Raw genomic sequence first — 17,987 nt, 5'->3', positions numbered from 1 at the left:
TAAAGAAATTAAACTCCCTTCTGTATCTGCCTGGATGTGGAGCATTTTCTTGGGATCATTATTTATGCCCCTGGCCCTCGCTAAACCCTGGAGAAACAGAGCGCTCTGACCACGTTGCCGTCTTGCTGACCTGAGCATGTTGGCATCTTGATTTTGGCTTCTGCCAACACATTAGCAGAGATCCTCTGTTCCTGTTCTTGATTCTGTTAAAGAGCCTGAGACGGGGGAGTATTTTGGTCACTGGTTCATATGAAGAGACAGGTCAAATCTATGAGATCCCCCTGATTTTCATTTTTTGGAAATGGTGGCAATCGTGATCCTTCCCAGGCCCTTTACACAACACTCTTCCCCTCAGACATGCGGTCTCCCTGGTGTCTCCCACATTTGAGTGAGCACTTCTCTTGCCTGCAATACCAGAGATTTACATCTAATTGGAGGAGAGAGATTTCAATCAGCCTCTTGGTTTTAGGCAGAGCACATAAAGCAAGGTTCTCTCTAAGCTTCTCTCCTTTTTACGGCTCAAGGACTGATACTCCTTTCTTGGTACCGAATGGGGCCACCCCTCTGATTATAGGTTCGGTAAAGTTTACTGGAAAAAAACGTCTAATTCCCCAGCACATTGGATCAGAGGCTGGAAAGCTTCTTTAGGGATTACACAATTCCCACGTAAGAAGTACACTGACTGCAACCAAATTTTATGTGTATTTCAGCATCAGCAGTGGCTGCCACGCTCTGGAAAAGGATTTTTATGGGAACAGGCAAATATCCCTGAGAAAAGTACAACAGCCCCAGATCTACGGATGGAGAAACAACTGGAGCAATTTAAATCACCATGTTCCCGAGAAGGAGCTGAAAGTTCTATTAATAAAAGGCAGAGTCACTCAAAGATGAAAAGTTTAGTATAACTCGAATAAAAGTGAGTTATGTGGCCATTTCCCAAAACATACGCCCCATCTGAGACCTGGAAGAGCGTTATGATGCCTCACAGGTGTGTGCGTGGCAGTTACCAGAATTACCTGATTCATCGACTCGCATTTTTTTAGTAGGGCTGTCACAATTCTCATCATCTGACATTTCCATTTCTTCTTCGCGGCGGATGCCCATGAGCTGCTCACTTTGAGCGTTCCGGAGCTCCTGAAAGCAGAAGATATGAGGATGTCAGAGTCACAGACACACGTCAACATACCTTTTCCCAATGGTCTTTGGTTTTTTACGACTGACAGATGAACGCTTAGAATCTGGAGTGTCTCCCTCCCAGCCACTGCCCTGTATTAATCTAGAAGGAAGCTCTGACGGTGTGGGCAGTGGAGAGAACCTGGGATAAATCCTTGCTGGCCAATGACTAGGCAAGGGGTCTTCAGAAAATCATTTAATCTCTTGAGTCTCAAGTTCCTCATTTGCCAAGAAGAGGATAATAACATCACCTGGTAGGACTACTCAGAAATGCCTCTTGCCATGATGACTCGCGCACACGGAAGGGACTCAGAGCTTGTGATAAATATGCATGATGGCATTTATATAAGGCCTTGTCGACCACTGACCCACTGTGTAAATTCAGGAATGTTTCTTCTTAACCTCGATTTACTCATTGGAATACCGTGATAATAATAGTTTTGAGGATAAAATAAGCTCATGCATGCAAAGATCCTCAGTATTATGCTGGACACTTGGCTTTTTAAGTTGATAATGTGGATCACTACAATTCTTCATGCAAAATGGTGCCCCTGAGAGGCATCTGGGTGGCTCAGTCGGTTAAGCGTCTCCTTTGGCTCAGGTCATGATCCCAGGGTCCTGGAATGAAGTAAGCATGGGCTCTCTCTCTCTCTCTCCCTCTGCCCCTCTCCCCGCTCATGATTTTTTTCTTCCTCTCTCTCTCTCTCAAATAACATCTTAAAAAAAAATAGTGCCCCTGCATGTGTGTGCATGCCCGTGTGTGATCCCATGCACACACCATTCAGACATCCAAGTGGTAAAATGCAAAAGATGCTGAGGACAAAATAAAACAGATGCCTTCCTTTTGATGTTTCACATCATCACGTAGGGGTTAGTGTTTTCGTCGTGATAGTTGTTTTGACATCACTTAAAGATCTTAGGATCATATCTTACTTTCCCTACTTACTAGAGGATTGACCGCAAAGAGTGTATGTGAAAACTCACTGTAAGAAGTAAAGAATCACAATAAATTGTTGACTTCCTTGCCTAATAACCAGGATGCTATAATTGTTCATGGTAAGTAATTACATTACTTTTTTAAAAAAAGATTTTATTTATTTATTCATGAGACACAGAGAGAGAGAGAGAGAGAGAGAGAGGCAGAGACACAGGCAGAGGGAGAAGCAGACTCCCTGCAGGGAGCCCAATGTGGGACTTGATCCCAGGACTCCTGGATCATGCCCTGAGCCAAAGGCAGGCGCTCAACCACTGAGCACCCCCCAGGCATCCCTACATTACTTTGTATTAAGCTGAATATTGTGTATTTGTGAATTCTTATCAATTCTGTTCTTTTACATGTATGATCTTCAAAAACAAAACAAAAACAAGACTGGGAAAGGACTACATTATTCTTTTTCTCCCCGCTGAAATTGAAGACTCTATAAAGTCAAATAGTTAAAATAATTCTACTTTATAATAAATCTATGAATAACAATAAAACTAAATTATGACATCTAATGTATTAATGGTGTGATTTTAAACATAGTTCTAGTCCCCATTAGATGGATGTGCCTATTTTACTGTGTTGCAGGTTCTCAGAATTCTCCTCTCTCCTTAACTCACAGATTTTTAACTGTGATAGGACAGAAATAGAATTATTGCTAACAGTATTTGCATGGTCAGCTCTGAACCCTGGGAATCACCACTGCAGAGGGCAGGGAAAGGGGAGGGAGGACAGAGGTCAGGGTCCCTGGGGGAGGGATGCCCATCACAGGGAGTCTTGAGAGGCCACCAGGATTATGGCAATGCCTCCTCACTCGACCATGCCACCCAGTAAAAGAGGTGCCAATTCTGCCTTAAGTAACACCGGTGGGTCTTGGAGGCGGATGCCACATGTGATTAGTGAGGACGTCTTTAGCTTGTGTACAGCTAATTTTTCTACTGACAAAGAACCCAGTTCCCAAAGAGGTGGCCTGAAAATACTTGAAACAAGGAAAAGTCAGGTGGAAAGAATAAATGAGGCTGAAAGGGCCTGTTGTTTCATCCCCACGATTAATGACAAACTGTCATACTGTAGCTGTTCTCGTGGGGAAGGGTGTTGAAAAGAAAAAAAAAAAAATTGGAGGGGGAAAAAAAAAAGCCGAGGGTGTTTCCACAGGGTGTCTCTGGTTCAGCAGTAAATCGCTCGTACACTCTCATAAATCTGTAAAGGTGTTGCAGATAATTAACAGATGCTGTACATGGGAATGCAGGAAAAATCAAGCCAATTATCAAGCTTATACGCAACAGAGAAATCATCCACAATGTTAAATTACCAACTGGTATTTAATCAATTAAGCGACATGCAGGAGAGAAAATCAAAGGTAATTTAGAATTCTATTTCCCAGAATATCAAAAGAGGTGGTGGGAGTGGCAGGGAGGCACAGGGCCTTTGCAGGAGCCCCTTTCAGGACTGCATGCATCATCCGTCTCTGCCTCGCCCCGTGTACCTAGCAAAGCAAGCAGGCTTCCTTGGAACAAAGCTGGAAGCCCTGGCGTGCTCTGCTCAGCAGCGGGGACCACAGCCCCCCCCCCCCGTTCCTTCGGGGCAGCAGGGCTAGGGGCAGGGGGGCCCGGCAGGTGGGAGGCATGATTTAGATCAATAACCCATAGTTCCTACCACTCGCTACTACTGATGGCCTTTTTATGCCTGAATGCCGCTTGCCTTTCTTTTGTCATTTCTTTTAATCAGGTTTAGTGTTTATGTGAAGGAAGAAAAAATCATATAATTAAACAATTCATAGACCCATCGTTCCCAGATCTGAACCACAGTTTATGGATTTCGATTTGTGTTTTCATAACCCTCGATTCGTGTATTTTATCGTCAACGAGGACTCTCTCCTCCCGAAAAGCAACCTTGACTCGGGTCTTGATTCAGTGTCTGAAAGAGCAGCAGGTGAGCACCCTTTGTGTTTTCTGGCTCCTGAAAAATTAAAGAGAAATCCCACTTCCTCCTTCCTCATAAGCCTGAACAGAGGAAGAGAACTACAGCAGTCGCCAGCCACCTTCTTAAGTATTTGTGAACAAAATAAAAAAAATGTCCTTCTGAACAATAAATTGCACTAGCATTTTAAGTGTCCCATTATTGTGAAGTCATTCAGTATTCACCATAATAACAGTGATAATAAAGAATTCATTTGGTATTCATGTGGATGTTACATCTAGTGCCATTGGTATTCAGCTCTAATTTAGCATTAGTTAATGGGCACTTAAAATGCTACCCAAATGATTGATATTATAGTACTCTGTGGTTCCTCAAACTCCATATAAAACACTTATTTTACAAGGGTGAGCCAAAATCGTTAAATAAGCAAACCTTACCTTCTATAAGTTTTGGGATTTTGAAAGAGGGGACTATCATTTGGAGAACTTTAATATTAACATGCTAGAGATGGAGAGGCATCCAAATGAGAAACATTCTCTCGTTAAAAACAAAAACAAAAACAAAAAAACGAATAAGCAAACAAAGATAGTATACTTACTTTGAAATTACAGGTTCAAAGCGTACACTACACTGTGGAATTAAAAATAACAGCTGCACGACCAATGACTAGTGACACATTCTGGTCCTTCTAGGTGGCAAGAAAGGTCAAGTTCTGGCCTCTTTCCTTGGAGTGGATACTCACACTTTGCACATGCATTGATGGAGAAGGGTGGACCCTGGCTAGCCTGGACATTCACTCCCCCGGGGAAGAGGGGTCTGGGGAGAGTTGCTATATGACTGGCTGGCTAGCACAGGGGACTAAGGCATTGTTTACGATGGGAAGGCACAGAAGAAAGGCATACTTGCCATTTCTAGCCCAAAGAGCAAATCATCATCGTCCCATTACAGAACACTGAAAAAAACAAAAAACAAAAAACAAAAAACCCCAAAACCCTCCGTATTTACTTAAAAGCCAGCTCTCTATTTTACATTACACTTTTCTTCAGAATCGGCAGGCAAAGTGTCTTGGCTTATTTCCGAGCTCTTTGCTATGAATGGAAGAGATGCTCTTCTCCTTCGCAGGAGAGAAAAGCACTCTGTTTCCTAAGCATGAAGTCAGCTGCTTTCTGGATAAGGCACAGATCTGAGCTGGATTTGGAGCTGACAATGCGATGGGACAAAGGCAGGACAGCTGCCCACTGCAACAAAAACCGAAACGGCGGCAGCCACACTATTCTCTGCCAATCCGGCTGTGTGATGGTGGTTAAAAAGTAATAATAAAATCACCAACCTCAGAATGCTTTCGCCAAATGTCTATGTTCTTGCGCTGAGCTTTCGAGAAATGGTCCCAAGCTTTTTGTCTGGTAGAAGCGTTGAAAACGGCCACAATCTGCTCAACTTTGGTGAACAAGGAAGTCAAACAAGACAAGTAATTTATGTTGTGATCACTATAGGGAAGCAAAGCAAAGACACTAGGAGTCTATGGATGATGTCACAGTAGAAATAACATCATCAATATCCATCCAATTTGTGCCTTTTTTGTACTTACATGTTAGCAAGGTTGGGGATGGCTCCCTTCAAGTCTGTCTCCATAACTTTAAGTTAAGACACATTCTAAATTCGAGTGGGAAGAGTTCATGGGCATCTGCTTCCAAGCATTCTGCAGCTCTTGTTTAAAAATGTGACTTGGGATGTCTATATACCTAGATCTATAGCTATAGATCTGGTGTTGGCATACAGATACAGATATATGGATAAAGTAGCGCCTGGGTTGGAGGCTGAGAAGTGAAGCCGGGGTGGAGTGGCTGAATGAGGAAGAACCAAACATAAATCTTTTGCTTTTTGGGTCTCCATCTCAAGGACTCAGTTGCAGGCCTCTGAAGACATTACCATTTCCAAGTTCTGAGGTGGGGCAATGAGTAGTTGTCTCATATTGCCCCTCAATGTCAAGGGCCATTTTTACTCTTTGGCTCCTTTCTCCTTCCCGCCCCTCCCTCCCAGCCCTTTGCGCCCGCTGCAGTCAGCCCTCCAGCCCTCTGACAGGGGGACAGGAGCCACCGCCTCCACTTCAAGACAGACCGAGGCTCACCCAACCAGCCTCACAAGCATGCAGATCGCATTTCAAGACCACGTGACGCTCTCTGTAGTTCCTCACGACCATATACCATTCTGTTTGGCCATTTTCACTTTCACAGGGCTGCCCTCCCAAACCCCTTGGAGTCCTAACTCTCTCACTTTGACTTCATTTAGCACTTTTGTGGCTCCAAGGCAAAGTGCTATTGGAATGGTAAGTGTTGTGGGGGGTGTGAACAAGGTTATATAGAGAAAGGGATGAGGTCTTAGTAGTGGATGTTGGGGGTGGAGCCAACCAACTGCAGATCCAACCTTGTTTAAACAGTTATTGATCTAGTAAGCATGGGATTAAGGAAATTATAGCCCTGAATTAACCATATGATTAAACCTGAATTTCTGAATATTTAGTTAGGAAGGCACAGTTAGAATTAGCTTCTCCTGGATGCTGATATTCTATCTAACATAAATCCTTCTTGAGTGATTCCCAAGGCTCTATTATAAAAAAGGGCATCAAAGCTCTTCCAAATCTTCCAGGTGTCCAAAGTATGGCAAAGAGTAATAGAATAATCCCCACAGAACAACAGCACCTGGTGCCACAATTTTAAAAATTAGCACACAACATAAACAAGTGTATGATGGAGCAGAGGAAGAAAGTAGATTCTGTTCACTTACCACACTGTAAATATCTTATAATGCTAATGAGCAACCTTTTCCCAACCAATGGGTAATTTTCGGAGGCTTTTGTGTTTACTCTTTTCTACCTTGAGAGAATCCCAACTCCGAATCTCCTTATTTACCAAACTTTATCATCCAGGTCACATGATGTACTTGTTACACTCCATTTTGAAGAGGAGGATGTACTGTCACCTTCGCTCACACTCTCCCTGGGTACCTGCGCCAACCTTCCCCGACTTCATCTGGAGGAAGTCACACTGCCAGACTAGCCTCATCGTGCTGCTCTAAGTGCTGACATTTACCTGACCACCAACTCCCAGGGCTCTGCTTCGCTCCACTGCAGCATGGTTGGTGGAGGAGAACTGGTTCCGCCCCACTGCCTGGGCTTCCTGTTGTTTTGTCTGTACACGGGCAGGGTCACCGGGGATTTTAAGCTACCTTCTTCTACACAGGCAACACAGGGCAGTCAACCCAATATTGCAGTGGTGAGATCCACTGTCAGATGAGATTACCTGTAATCATGAGACTGTTAAAGAGTAACAGACCCCATTGCTTTCAGAGTAGAGCTTTTTAAAAAATAGGCATCATTTAGAAGAGTGACAACTGTGCTATCCAGAGGGGAAGGGGCAGTAAGTACTGAGGCCGAGTATTTGGGTGGTGACAGTAGTCAAAATTCTGCCATCAGTCAAGAGAGGCTGTTAATAGAGGGGATACATTAGAAAGGAAATTACCTGTTCATATGCTTGTCTGTGGAATGGGGGGAAGGTCAGAGAGGCCAGTAATACACTTGGAAGCATTCAGAAGGGAAAGCACATAGGAAGAAAGGCCCAGTGGCCAAACACTGCACAGGGTCAAGGGTAAAAATAGATCTGCTACTATCTACTCAAGCCAAGTACCACTGCAGATGTTTCCTTTTTGAAGCAAAGTGCCTCAGTTATTTAGAACATGTTGTTACCATATCCCAAGGTAAACTTTCAATTCATCCATCCATCCATCCATCCATCCATCCATCCATCCATTCCTTCATACAGCAAACATCTCAGATCCCCTAGTTACCGAGCACTTGACTGACTCCTAGAAATATATGATTAAGCGCTCTGATGTGTGTCCTCTGGCTATAACATAGAGTTCACCATCTGGCTTAGTATCCACTCCTCACCCAGCATTTGCTGAGGAGAATCACAGTCTCTAGGGAGAAAGATGAGCAGTTAATTATCCTATGCAAGAGAAGTATGGATGACACAGTGACTAACTCAGTAGGCGGGGTCAGGAAATACCCCCAAAGAAGGCAGTATTGTTGCTAGGTCTTGGATGATGAATCAATGCCTGCTCCCCAGTACAAAGGCTTGTATGGAGTCATGAAAGGACTCTGCAAGGTAGGAGGGTGGAGGATGGATCAGGAAGGAAGGACAGTGGATGTTACACCAGATGGTGAACTCTATACATGAGAGTCAGAGGACGCACATCTGAGTTGGATTCTTTTGGGAAACATGATGGCTTGAGTTAAGGCAGAGCACTGAAATAGAGGCAGGATCCAGGAGTCATGTGACAGGATGAGTTGACAGGACGGTGGCTGACTTGCTGCGAGGAAGGAGAGGGGTAGAAGAGGAGGCTCAAGCTTGAGAAGTGCACCAGAGATCGTGAGGATAAGCACAGAGGGAGGGCTGAGAGAGACGGTAAAGAGTTTGCTTTTGAACACGCTGAATTTGACATACCTGAAGGTCATCTAGGTGAAGCTAAAATACATAAGAGTGGTTCAGAAAGAGACAGCTCTTAAGTTTTCTGGGTCATTCTCAATTTCGGGCAATTGTGTTCTTTTCAATAGGGTAATTAATTAAAAGCAAAACTAAATGTCATTAGCTTTATACTTATTAAGTTTTATGCTTTCTCCGCATATATTAACAAATAATAAAGAACTCCTCCCCAAAGCAAACACTGTGGAACTCCAGCTTAGGTTTAAAAAAATAGTCTCACGGTGTGTCCAAGGCCCAGTTTACTTCTCTCATTTCTGCAGACTGCCCCTGAACCAGCCATTTGTCTTGCAAATGAAAGTTCTTGGGCACACTAAAGGACTCAGAAAGATTGCTTGGATCAGCATAAATTCATCATCATTAGGGAAAAGCCACCTCAAAGAGTATGCCTTAATGAATGTGATTCAAAGACTTCAGATCTTCAAAATCATAAATCAGGATGACCACTGGTAGTGATGTCACAGGTAAGGACCATACAGTTTTTTCTTTAAGATTTTATTTATTTATTTGAGAGAGGGAGAGAGAGAGAGAGAAAATAAGTGGGGAGGGGCAGAAGGAGAGGGAGAGAGAATCTGAAGTGGGCTCTGGACTTGAGGCTCGATCTCACGACCCTGACAACATGACCTGAGCCAAAACCAAGAGTAGGGACCGTGCCACCCAGACGCCCCAGCCCCCACTATTCTTTGTCTCCAGCAGGGAACACCAAGGAGCAAGCCCCTGAATTTGAGTGCCACTCACTACTTCCCTGGTATAATTCACAATACTTGTCCTCTATACAATAAAACTATAAGAAGTTACTGACTAAATTGAATGTTTAAAATTCTACCTAAAAGCTCGGAGAAGACATAAATAGTAAACAAGATGGTACGGGTATTTGTTCAAAAAAGTAGCTTATAGAAGAACAAATTCAGATTGACCAACCCCAACCGGTGCCTTGACTGCCCCTAGTGGGCTAGAGACTACTGGCCCAAGCCCCTCTTGAGCCTGGATCAGTTATAAACTTAAACATTTTGGAAGTATTATCAACAGGAGTTGAGTCAGAAAATTCAAATCTACCCTTCACACCTTGCAAATCCTCCCCCAGCCCACCACCAAATTCTATGCTTTAAGTGTGTTGCCTAAATTAGGTTATTTGAGAATCAGGAAAAAATTAAAAGTGATTCCCCCCCGCCCCCAGTATGTTTGAATGTCAGTCTTAGATGTCAAAATAGAGTCCCTTATATCCAGACCCTATAAGTGAATGTAAGGGAAGGATAAATAGAGCTTTGATGAAATTGCTAATCACTTTTTGCAACTGCAAACCCCTTGTTAAAAGATAAAATGAGGTCTGTTAAAAATCTGAAGTGTTTGAGCAAAAGTGGATCGAATCAGGCGGTGCCTAACTGGAAGTGGTTAGGAGAACAGGAGCTGGAAATAGTCTTTTACAGAGAATCAGCAGAAGCACAACAAGGAAATCATGGGTTGGTCACAGCTTAAAGTTCAGTTGGCTGCTTGTGATTATTGTCCTTAGGTTTTGATTGTGGTAACTTTCAGGCATTCATAGACTTGGATTTTTGTTTGCTTTATGTGTACCTCCACCACATTAGGGCCACCTCTGTCTGGTGTTCCCCTTGTTTAATTAATTTAACACTTTACTAATCGTTATTAATGATCCTGTCCACATGATACCCATTACATACACATAACTCATGCATCTATGTATGTAGCCTTCAGAATTAAAAAAATAATCCCTATAACTGAATACTTTATTTTTAAATTGATTTTTACTTTTTTTTTAGATTTTATTTATTTACTCATGAGAGACACAGAGAGAGACAGAGACATAGGCAGAGGGAGAAGCAGGCTTCCTGCAGGGAACCTGATATGGGACTCGATCCCAGGACCCTGGGATCATGACCTGAGCCTAAGGCAGACACTCAACCACTAAGCCACCCAGGTGCCCCAAGACTAAATAATTTAATAACTTTTTTGAGTACTTTCCCTCACCTCAAACTGTTTGGACATCTGCTGAGTTCAGAACATACTTCTCACTTGAGAGAAAAGTTTATAAATTCTCTTCAGGAGCACTTGTCATCAGTCTAAGGGAAGGAGAGCTCAGAATAGGACACCCACTTACCCGGTAACAGGCCACATTTAAACAAGCTCCCTGGGAAGGAGCAGAGCACCACTGAATTCAAAACCTCCGATTTCAGGCTGTACAAGGCTCCTGACTTCTGAGCTCTGAGCAGGAGAGCCTTGGAAGCAAGGAAGAGGAAGGTTAGGCTCCTCCTCTGAACATAAACCCAGACTTTTCTCTTCTTTGTCCTCAGGACTGAATTCTTCCTTAGAGTCCTTGCACTTCCCACATCTCGTGCTCCAGCTAAACAGCTGTGAAAGAGCCTCCATCCCTTTAGTGTCCCAAGTATCTGGGGAAGCTAAGTCCTTACAGGCAGAAGGCTTGCCCAAAGAGAGCACCTCAAACAAATCTTCCAAGCTCAATTTCTGTTTTTGATGTCATCTGGGCTCATCCAAGAGCCTAACCCTGTAGAACTCAGAGGACCTTTGGGTTTCCTCTAAGGGAAAACATTTTTCCACAACCTCCATGAATGGCTCAGAAAAGATGTCCAAATAAAAACACATAACTCATGAAATCGCTGACCTCCCCCACCCTGGCTTGTTACTTTTAAGAAATATATATATTTTATTTAAATTCAATTTGCCAAAATAGAGTATAACACCCAGTGCCGTTACTGTTGTTTTTAAATACGAAAAGCTAGGGTAGACTTGATGAGTCTTGGCTCCGGGACTGAAGAATTATAACGGAGGAAATGTAGGGAGTAATTCAGGCTCTCAGGACACCCGGAGGAGCAAGACAAAGCCAGAGGGAGGAGCGGACAGGGGAAGCTGCTAGAAGAGATTCCCAGAGAGATTCCTGACTACTCACTCTGGGTCCCGAGCTCAGAGGAGCCTGCCAGTCAGCCTGGCAGGAAGCCCAGGAAATAGAGAATTAACACGGTCAGACCCATACATTAGGGAGGCATGGACTAGAATTTCAAGTTGAGGAGAAAAAAAAGGGCATTCTGGGGTTTTCTCTTGAGATGAGTAAAAAAGAGCATTGTTGCGTGACACCGTGAATCCATCACGGCCGTGTTAAACCTGAGGTCAGGACACCAACGGGCAAGGCATCACATCTCTTAACTTCCTGGCTGGAGGAGGTATTTGGTTCTTTTGGGAAATGGACAGGAAGAGAAACATGGTGACACAGTAGAGAAAAAAAATTATATATATTAAAAAAAGAAAGAAATAGGATGCTTTTAGCAAATTTCGAGTAAGCAAAGAATAGTGACACGATTCAAATAAATGGTAAGATATTAGGTGGATGGTGGTTTCTTAGGTTTTGTATAAAGCCCTATGCATTTCAGGAACTGTAGATTCCCTTATCAAGGCATATATTCAAACATGTTGAGAGGTATCAAAACAAAAATCTAAGAGGAGTATTATAATTTTAATGGTTCCTTTACAATACGCAGCATTTGTTAGGCTTTTAAAATCCAGTAAAGCCCCCTGCCTATTACTATCCCTAGGGACTAAATAAAAGTAAGAGATGTAAACGAGGAAAAAGGAACAGGGACTCCTGGGTGGCTCAGGGCGTGATCCCGGGGTCCTGGGATGGAGTTCCGCATCGGGCTCCCTGTGAGGAGCCTGCTTCTCTGATTCTGTGTGTCTCTCATGAATAAATAAATAGAATATTAAAAAAGAAAAGAAAAAGGAACAAGACAAAATGTAACAGCCTACCTTCCCATCGGCTGCCTCTCATCCAGTTCTTTTCTTTAAAGGTGACTGCTCTGAGCATATTCTAAAACTTGCTCTTTTTCACTTAACATATCTTGGAAATCCATCAATATGCATGTTTAAAGGCATACTTCATTTCATTGCACTTTCCTTTATTACACTTCACAGATACTCTGCTTTTTATAAATTGAAGGTTTGTGGCAACTCTACGTCCAGCAAGTCTAGCAACATCATTTTTCCAATAGCATTTGTTCACTGCATGTCTCTGTGCCGTGTTTTAGTAATTCTTGCAATATCTTAAAGTTTTCATCATTATCTTTGTTATGATGATACTGATCAGTGATCTTTTTTTTTTCTCTTTATTTGACAGAGCGAGCACACATGCATGCACAAGTAGGCAGAGCGGCAGGCAGAGGGAGAGGGAGAAGCAGGCCCTCTCCTGAGCAGACAGCCAGAGGCAGGGCTTGATCCCAGGACCTTGGGATTATGACCCGAGCCGAAGGCAGATGTTTAAGCGACTGAGCCACCCAGGTGCCCCTGAATCCGCAACCTTTAACGTTACTATTGCAATTGTGTTGGGGTGCTGTAAACCACACCCACGTAAGACGGCAAACTTAATAGATGTGTGTGCTCAACTGCTCCACTGACTGGCGGTTCCCCCATCTCTCTCCCTCTCCTTGGGCCTCCCTGGTCCCTGAGACACGACAATATTGAGATTAGGCCAGTTAATGACCCTACAATGGCCTCTAGGTGTTCAAGTGAAAAGAAGAGTCAACTGGTGTGGCAGGCTTCATTGTTGTCATATTTTAAGAAACTACCACAACCACTCCAGGCTTCAGCAAGCACCAACCTCATCAGTCAGCAGGCATCAACAACCAAGCAAAACCCTCTACTGTCAAAAAAATCACAACTTGTTGAACACTCAGATGGTGAGCATTTTCTAACTACAAAGTATTTTTATTTCTTACCTTATTATCTTATCTTATCATCTTTAGAGAGGGAGAGAGACAGACGATCTTAAACAAGCTCCTTGCCCAGTGAAGAGCTTGGCATAAGACTTGATCTCATGACCCTGAGATCATGGCCTGAGGCGAAATGAAGAGTCGGATGCTTAACCACTGAGCCACCCAAGTGCCCCAGCTACAAAATATCTTAAAATTAAGGTATATACATTGTTTTTTTAGACCTAATACTATTGCACACTTAATAGACTACAACAGCATAAATGAACCTTTTATATGCACTGGAAAACCAAAAAAAAAATTCATTTGACTCACTTTATTGTGCTACTCCCTTTATTGTGGTGGCCCAGAACTGAGCTTGCAATATCTTTGGAGTATTCCTGTATTCATAAGGCTGCAATGAACATCCTCAGACATATCTTTTGACATTTTCATATAAGTGTCTTTTTAAGAACTTCTTAGCAATGGAACAGATAAAAGAATATCTAAATTTTAAATTTTTGAGAGCTACTGCCAAATTACACTCCAATTTCATGCCCACTAAGTATTTTTCAGATTAAATGGAAGTCTGTACCTTTTGAGGCCCTTCACCCACTTCCTGTACCCCTACCCTCTGTCTCTGGCAACTACCAATCCAGCAGACTGTTTATCAAGCTTTCTAGGTCATCCCAAGGAATACTGAAGTTTTGAGAAACTCTGATTTAAAACATCTAATTTAAATTTCCCAGCGATCCCTGGTGCTTCTGTCCTGCCCATTTCATAGATGAAGAAACAGGTTTCACAGAGAGGTATAATTACTCATCCAAGGTCTTATACTTAGCAAGTGGTGAAACTGGGAATGGAATTGTATCTGCTCAACCTCAAATCATGTATCTCTGACCCTGGAACAATGTGGGGGTGAGGGACACTGACCGCCCCCCCCCCGGTTAAAAATTACATTAAAATTTTTGACTCCCCCCAAACTTAATAGCCTCCTGTTTACAGTTTGCAAAATAGCTGATTAAGACATTTTTTTGCATGTCATATGTATAACATACTGTATTCTTAAAATAAAGGAGCCTAGGGAAGATGTTAAGAAAATCATAGGAAGAAATATGTTTACAGGACTACTGTACTGTGTCGACAAAATCTGTGGACCAGCACAGTTCAAACCCATGTTTGTTCAAGGATCAACCGTCTTTATAAACGTTCATATACGTATTTCTATGATGGGCTAAAGTCTCATGAGCACTGTGGAGTGTATCATGCCAGGCACTGTACTAGGTGCTGGGGATAAAGAGATCCCATGATGCTGCTGGTTCTTGCAGCCCTGTGGGGAGACAGCCATAGACAGGACTGAGTCACAGGTAGAGAAGAAGCTTGTAGAGAGCACCAAAGAAGGAGGCAGGAGAGGCTTTAAGGACACCCTGGGCCAAAACTTTAAGGTGAGTAGTATTCTCTAAAATGAAGAGGCCAAATAGTTGAGGTTGTTATGGGGCAGGAAGCTGACTGAACCCTCTCCACAAGTGGACTGAGGACTCTGGAAGGCAGTGAAGAAGAAAGTGTCTCCAAAAGGGCCCCCACTTCTTGTGTGTCTACCTGACTGGAGCCGACTTCCCTTAGCATGTGCCCTCAGCACACAGTCATCTAAAATCCACTCTGCCCCACTTTTGTTCATCATTGTTGTTGGATAATAAACCTCAGCAGGAGAAACCTGAGGAGGTGGCCCCCCACCCCCACCCCGCTCAGGGAGTGCTTTTAGGAATGCCACACTGTGGGGCCGCACCTAAGTGGGAGGGAGAGCCAGGAAGCCCATGTTGTTGGTAAAGCCTTAACTCCCCCACCAGGCAGTCCTGTGGCCTGAAGAAAGCCTCTGTGTTTGAGGCCTGAAGCAAATCGAGTTGGACTAGTCATCTAAATGTCCTCCCCAAGGCAAACCGGAAGAGACTCTTCGTCATAGGAGACAAACTGAGGGTCGCTGGGTTGAGGGAGTGGAGTGGAGTGGGGTGGGGCGGGAGGGTGGGGATGAGGTGACTGGGTGATGGGCATTTAGGAGGGCACGTGATGTAATGAGCACTGGGTAATTATGTAAGACTGATGAATCACTGCCATCTACCTCTGAAACCAATAACACATTATGTCATAATTAACTGAATTTAAATAAAAATCAATCCATCCATCAATCAATCATCAATCCTCCCCAGCTCTGTGATCCTACAGAAGATGGGTCAGCAAGTTTTTTCCACAAAGAAACAGTAAATACTTTTGGCTTTGCGGGTCATACGACTCCCCTGCTAGAGAAGGTGTCTACAAACCCTAGCAGGTTATGTCCTTACATCAAAGTCCTCTCACTTTGTGGCTACTCTTTCATGATCCTCCCTGGGCACAGTTCTTCATGCTTGAGCATGGCCACCAACTTGTACTTCTTTTTCAGTTGCACAGAAGAGTCCAGAACACATCATCTCCACCTTAAGTAACTGTACTGATGCCTCCCTTTTCCTCAGATGTAGTCTGAAAGCGTCTTGGCTTCAAAAAGTTTTTGTGAGAAAAACACACACACGCACACACACAAGAACAACTGCACGCAGATGCTTTCCAAAGCAGCTGGGAGATACTTCCTCAGAGCCTACCCCTCAGAGACCACCTCCCCCCCCCCAAAACAGCTCCTCCCCACACTTGGCGGTGGGTGGCTTCTCTTCCAGTCCCTACCAGGGCTCACATCAGGGTTAGTGGGGTTTCACCTCCAGCTGTCAAGAGTTCTAATTTTCCTGAATTGCTGAGCTTCCCTCAACACATACTATGTTAGCCCTGGAAACGTAGCCTTCCACAGTTCCTTATTGTTCCAGAGCAGAAGGCTTATTAGTTTCTGTCTCTTATTTTGTTATCTTTAGTAAAAGATTTTTTTTTCCTCAAGTTATTATTGTAGTGCTATGACTTGGCCCAGTACATATATTTTCAGTGAGGCTGAAAGGAGAGAGACCAAGAGAAGCCCAGCTCGTATCTGGCAGGCTTCCAGTATCTTCTCCTATTGGTGCTGGTATCCTGTGAAATAGGAAATTCTGTGCTCATTCTTGATTTGAAAGTATTTATTTATTTATTTATTTTTAATTTTGGGGGGAAAGTTTTTATAAAACATATTTTCTCCGGACATTTATTCCCTGAGAGCAAATAGGTATTCTATTTTATTTATTTATTTTTAATGAAAATAATGCTGCCAGCACTTAAAGCACCGGCAAATAGAGCCATCAGCACGATTTGGAGGAGAAAGGGAAAAATCTGCCCAGTTGCTAAAGCAGTTACAGGGAATTCTTTTCCCGCGGATGAACGACAGCAATGACGGCCACAGACACGGGAAACATTTTAACACTTCATAAAATTCTTTTTCGACATCACGAACACAGAAGCCAAATTTCCCTTGGCAGAAATAAAAAAAAAAACATGTTTAGCTGAGATGTTCCTAAGAAGTAAATGGTTTCAGAAAGAGCTTTTCAGCCAGAAGAAGTGTGGATGATGACACTCATTTGCCTGAAAGGGGGGGGGGTCATGGTCCACGATCAGGGACCCCTCGTCTGTCACTCCGGCGCTGTGCACCACCGGGTACTGAACAGGGGCCCAGCAAATACTTGCAGATGAATCTCATCGCTCATTCAAATACCTGAGGCTTTTAGGATTTTTTAAGGGAACTGATGAGGCTGTGACAGAGGAGACCGGACAGGGAAGGTGCAGCCTGCAGCACCAGCAGGGTGCCAGGCACACACCCCAGGGCAGCAGGGGGGGGGGTGATGTGGCTTGAGATTTGCAGCACTGCCCTGTAGACACAACGTCCACAGCAAGGCAGAAACAGGCCACACGCCTGGAGAGGTCTCTGATCCACTGTCCTATGATCGGTTAAGGAGCTTTCAGCATGCTGGCTGGGTCCCTTGCTCTGTTTCGTATACTCAGGGGGAACAAAAAGGGATCGAAGTCATTGACATGATAAGGACCGCAGAATTTTTGGGATGGGAATGGGCCCAAGTGGGGACTATCTGGTCAAACCCTTCCTCTATAGAATGGATAGGCAAACCGAGACTCGGGATGCTCAGCAGACTGTCCTGGGGGCACCTGGTTAAGGGGTTGAGCCGGGATTAGAACCAGGATCTCTTCAGGCCCAGTCAACGGCCTCTCCTCCGTTTCAAGATCTCAGATGAGGGCGACGCTGTTTCCGATCATAAATGCATAAAGCAAACCTGCACAGTAGTCCTAATCCTTCCGAGCTCCGGGTCCAAATATTAACAACAGAACCGTCACAGCACTACTGCAAGGTTCTCAGCTGAAGTATATTCTGTGTACGCACTCGAAGAAGTGCGCATATTGGAGCAAAGTCAGCTGAGATCATGGTTTATGCAAAATCCCCCAACATTTAGAATATGTCTTGCGGCTTTTAGGCTCCAGCCCAATTTCCAATACCACCTTCATTGCCATCTCTGATCTTTGATCAACAGCCAGGAGTTGTACTACTGAATTGTGCCAGACCCGGGAGTGGTGCAGGGAGGTGGGGAAGGAGGACAGTACATGGTCTCTGTCTCTGTTTCGCCTAAAATCTTGCTAGAGGACCAAAAAAAGAACCCCCTGCCCCCAAGCCTGATGCACATAAAACAATTAGGAAAGGAATATATGCTCAAG

At 43.8% G+C, this 17,987-nt stretch overlaps 1 protein-coding gene across 6 annotated transcripts in view; it reads right to left on the bottom strand.

Moving 5' to 3' along the window:
* ENOX1 (ecto-NOX disulfide-thiol exchanger 1) overlaps window positions 1-17,987 on the bottom strand; it is a 550,745-nt gene that overhangs the window by 116,767 nt on the left and 415,991 nt on the right. For all 6 annotated transcript variants that reach the window (XM_055336178.1, XM_055336176.1, XM_055336180.1 and 3 more), the window contains 2 exons: window positions 5,406-5,512; window positions 1,017-1,134 (listed from right to left, as the gene is read on the bottom strand). In XM_055336178.1, the coding sequence (XP_055192153.1) occupies window positions 1,017-1,134; window positions 5,406-5,512 (225 nt within the window). The remainder of the gene's footprint in view (window positions 1-1,016; window positions 1,135-5,405; window positions 5,513-17,987) is intronic.

Source organism: Nyctereutes procyonoides, unplaced genomic scaffold, assembly GCF_905146905.1.
Source record: "Nyctereutes procyonoides isolate TBG_1078 unplaced genomic scaffold, NYPRO_anot_genome, whole genome shotgun sequence".
NCBI lineage: Eukaryota > Metazoa > Chordata > Mammalia > Carnivora > Canidae > Nyctereutes > Nyctereutes procyonoides.
Note: the sequence above shows the minus strand (reverse complement) of the source record. Positions and strands in the feature narration are given on the sequence as shown.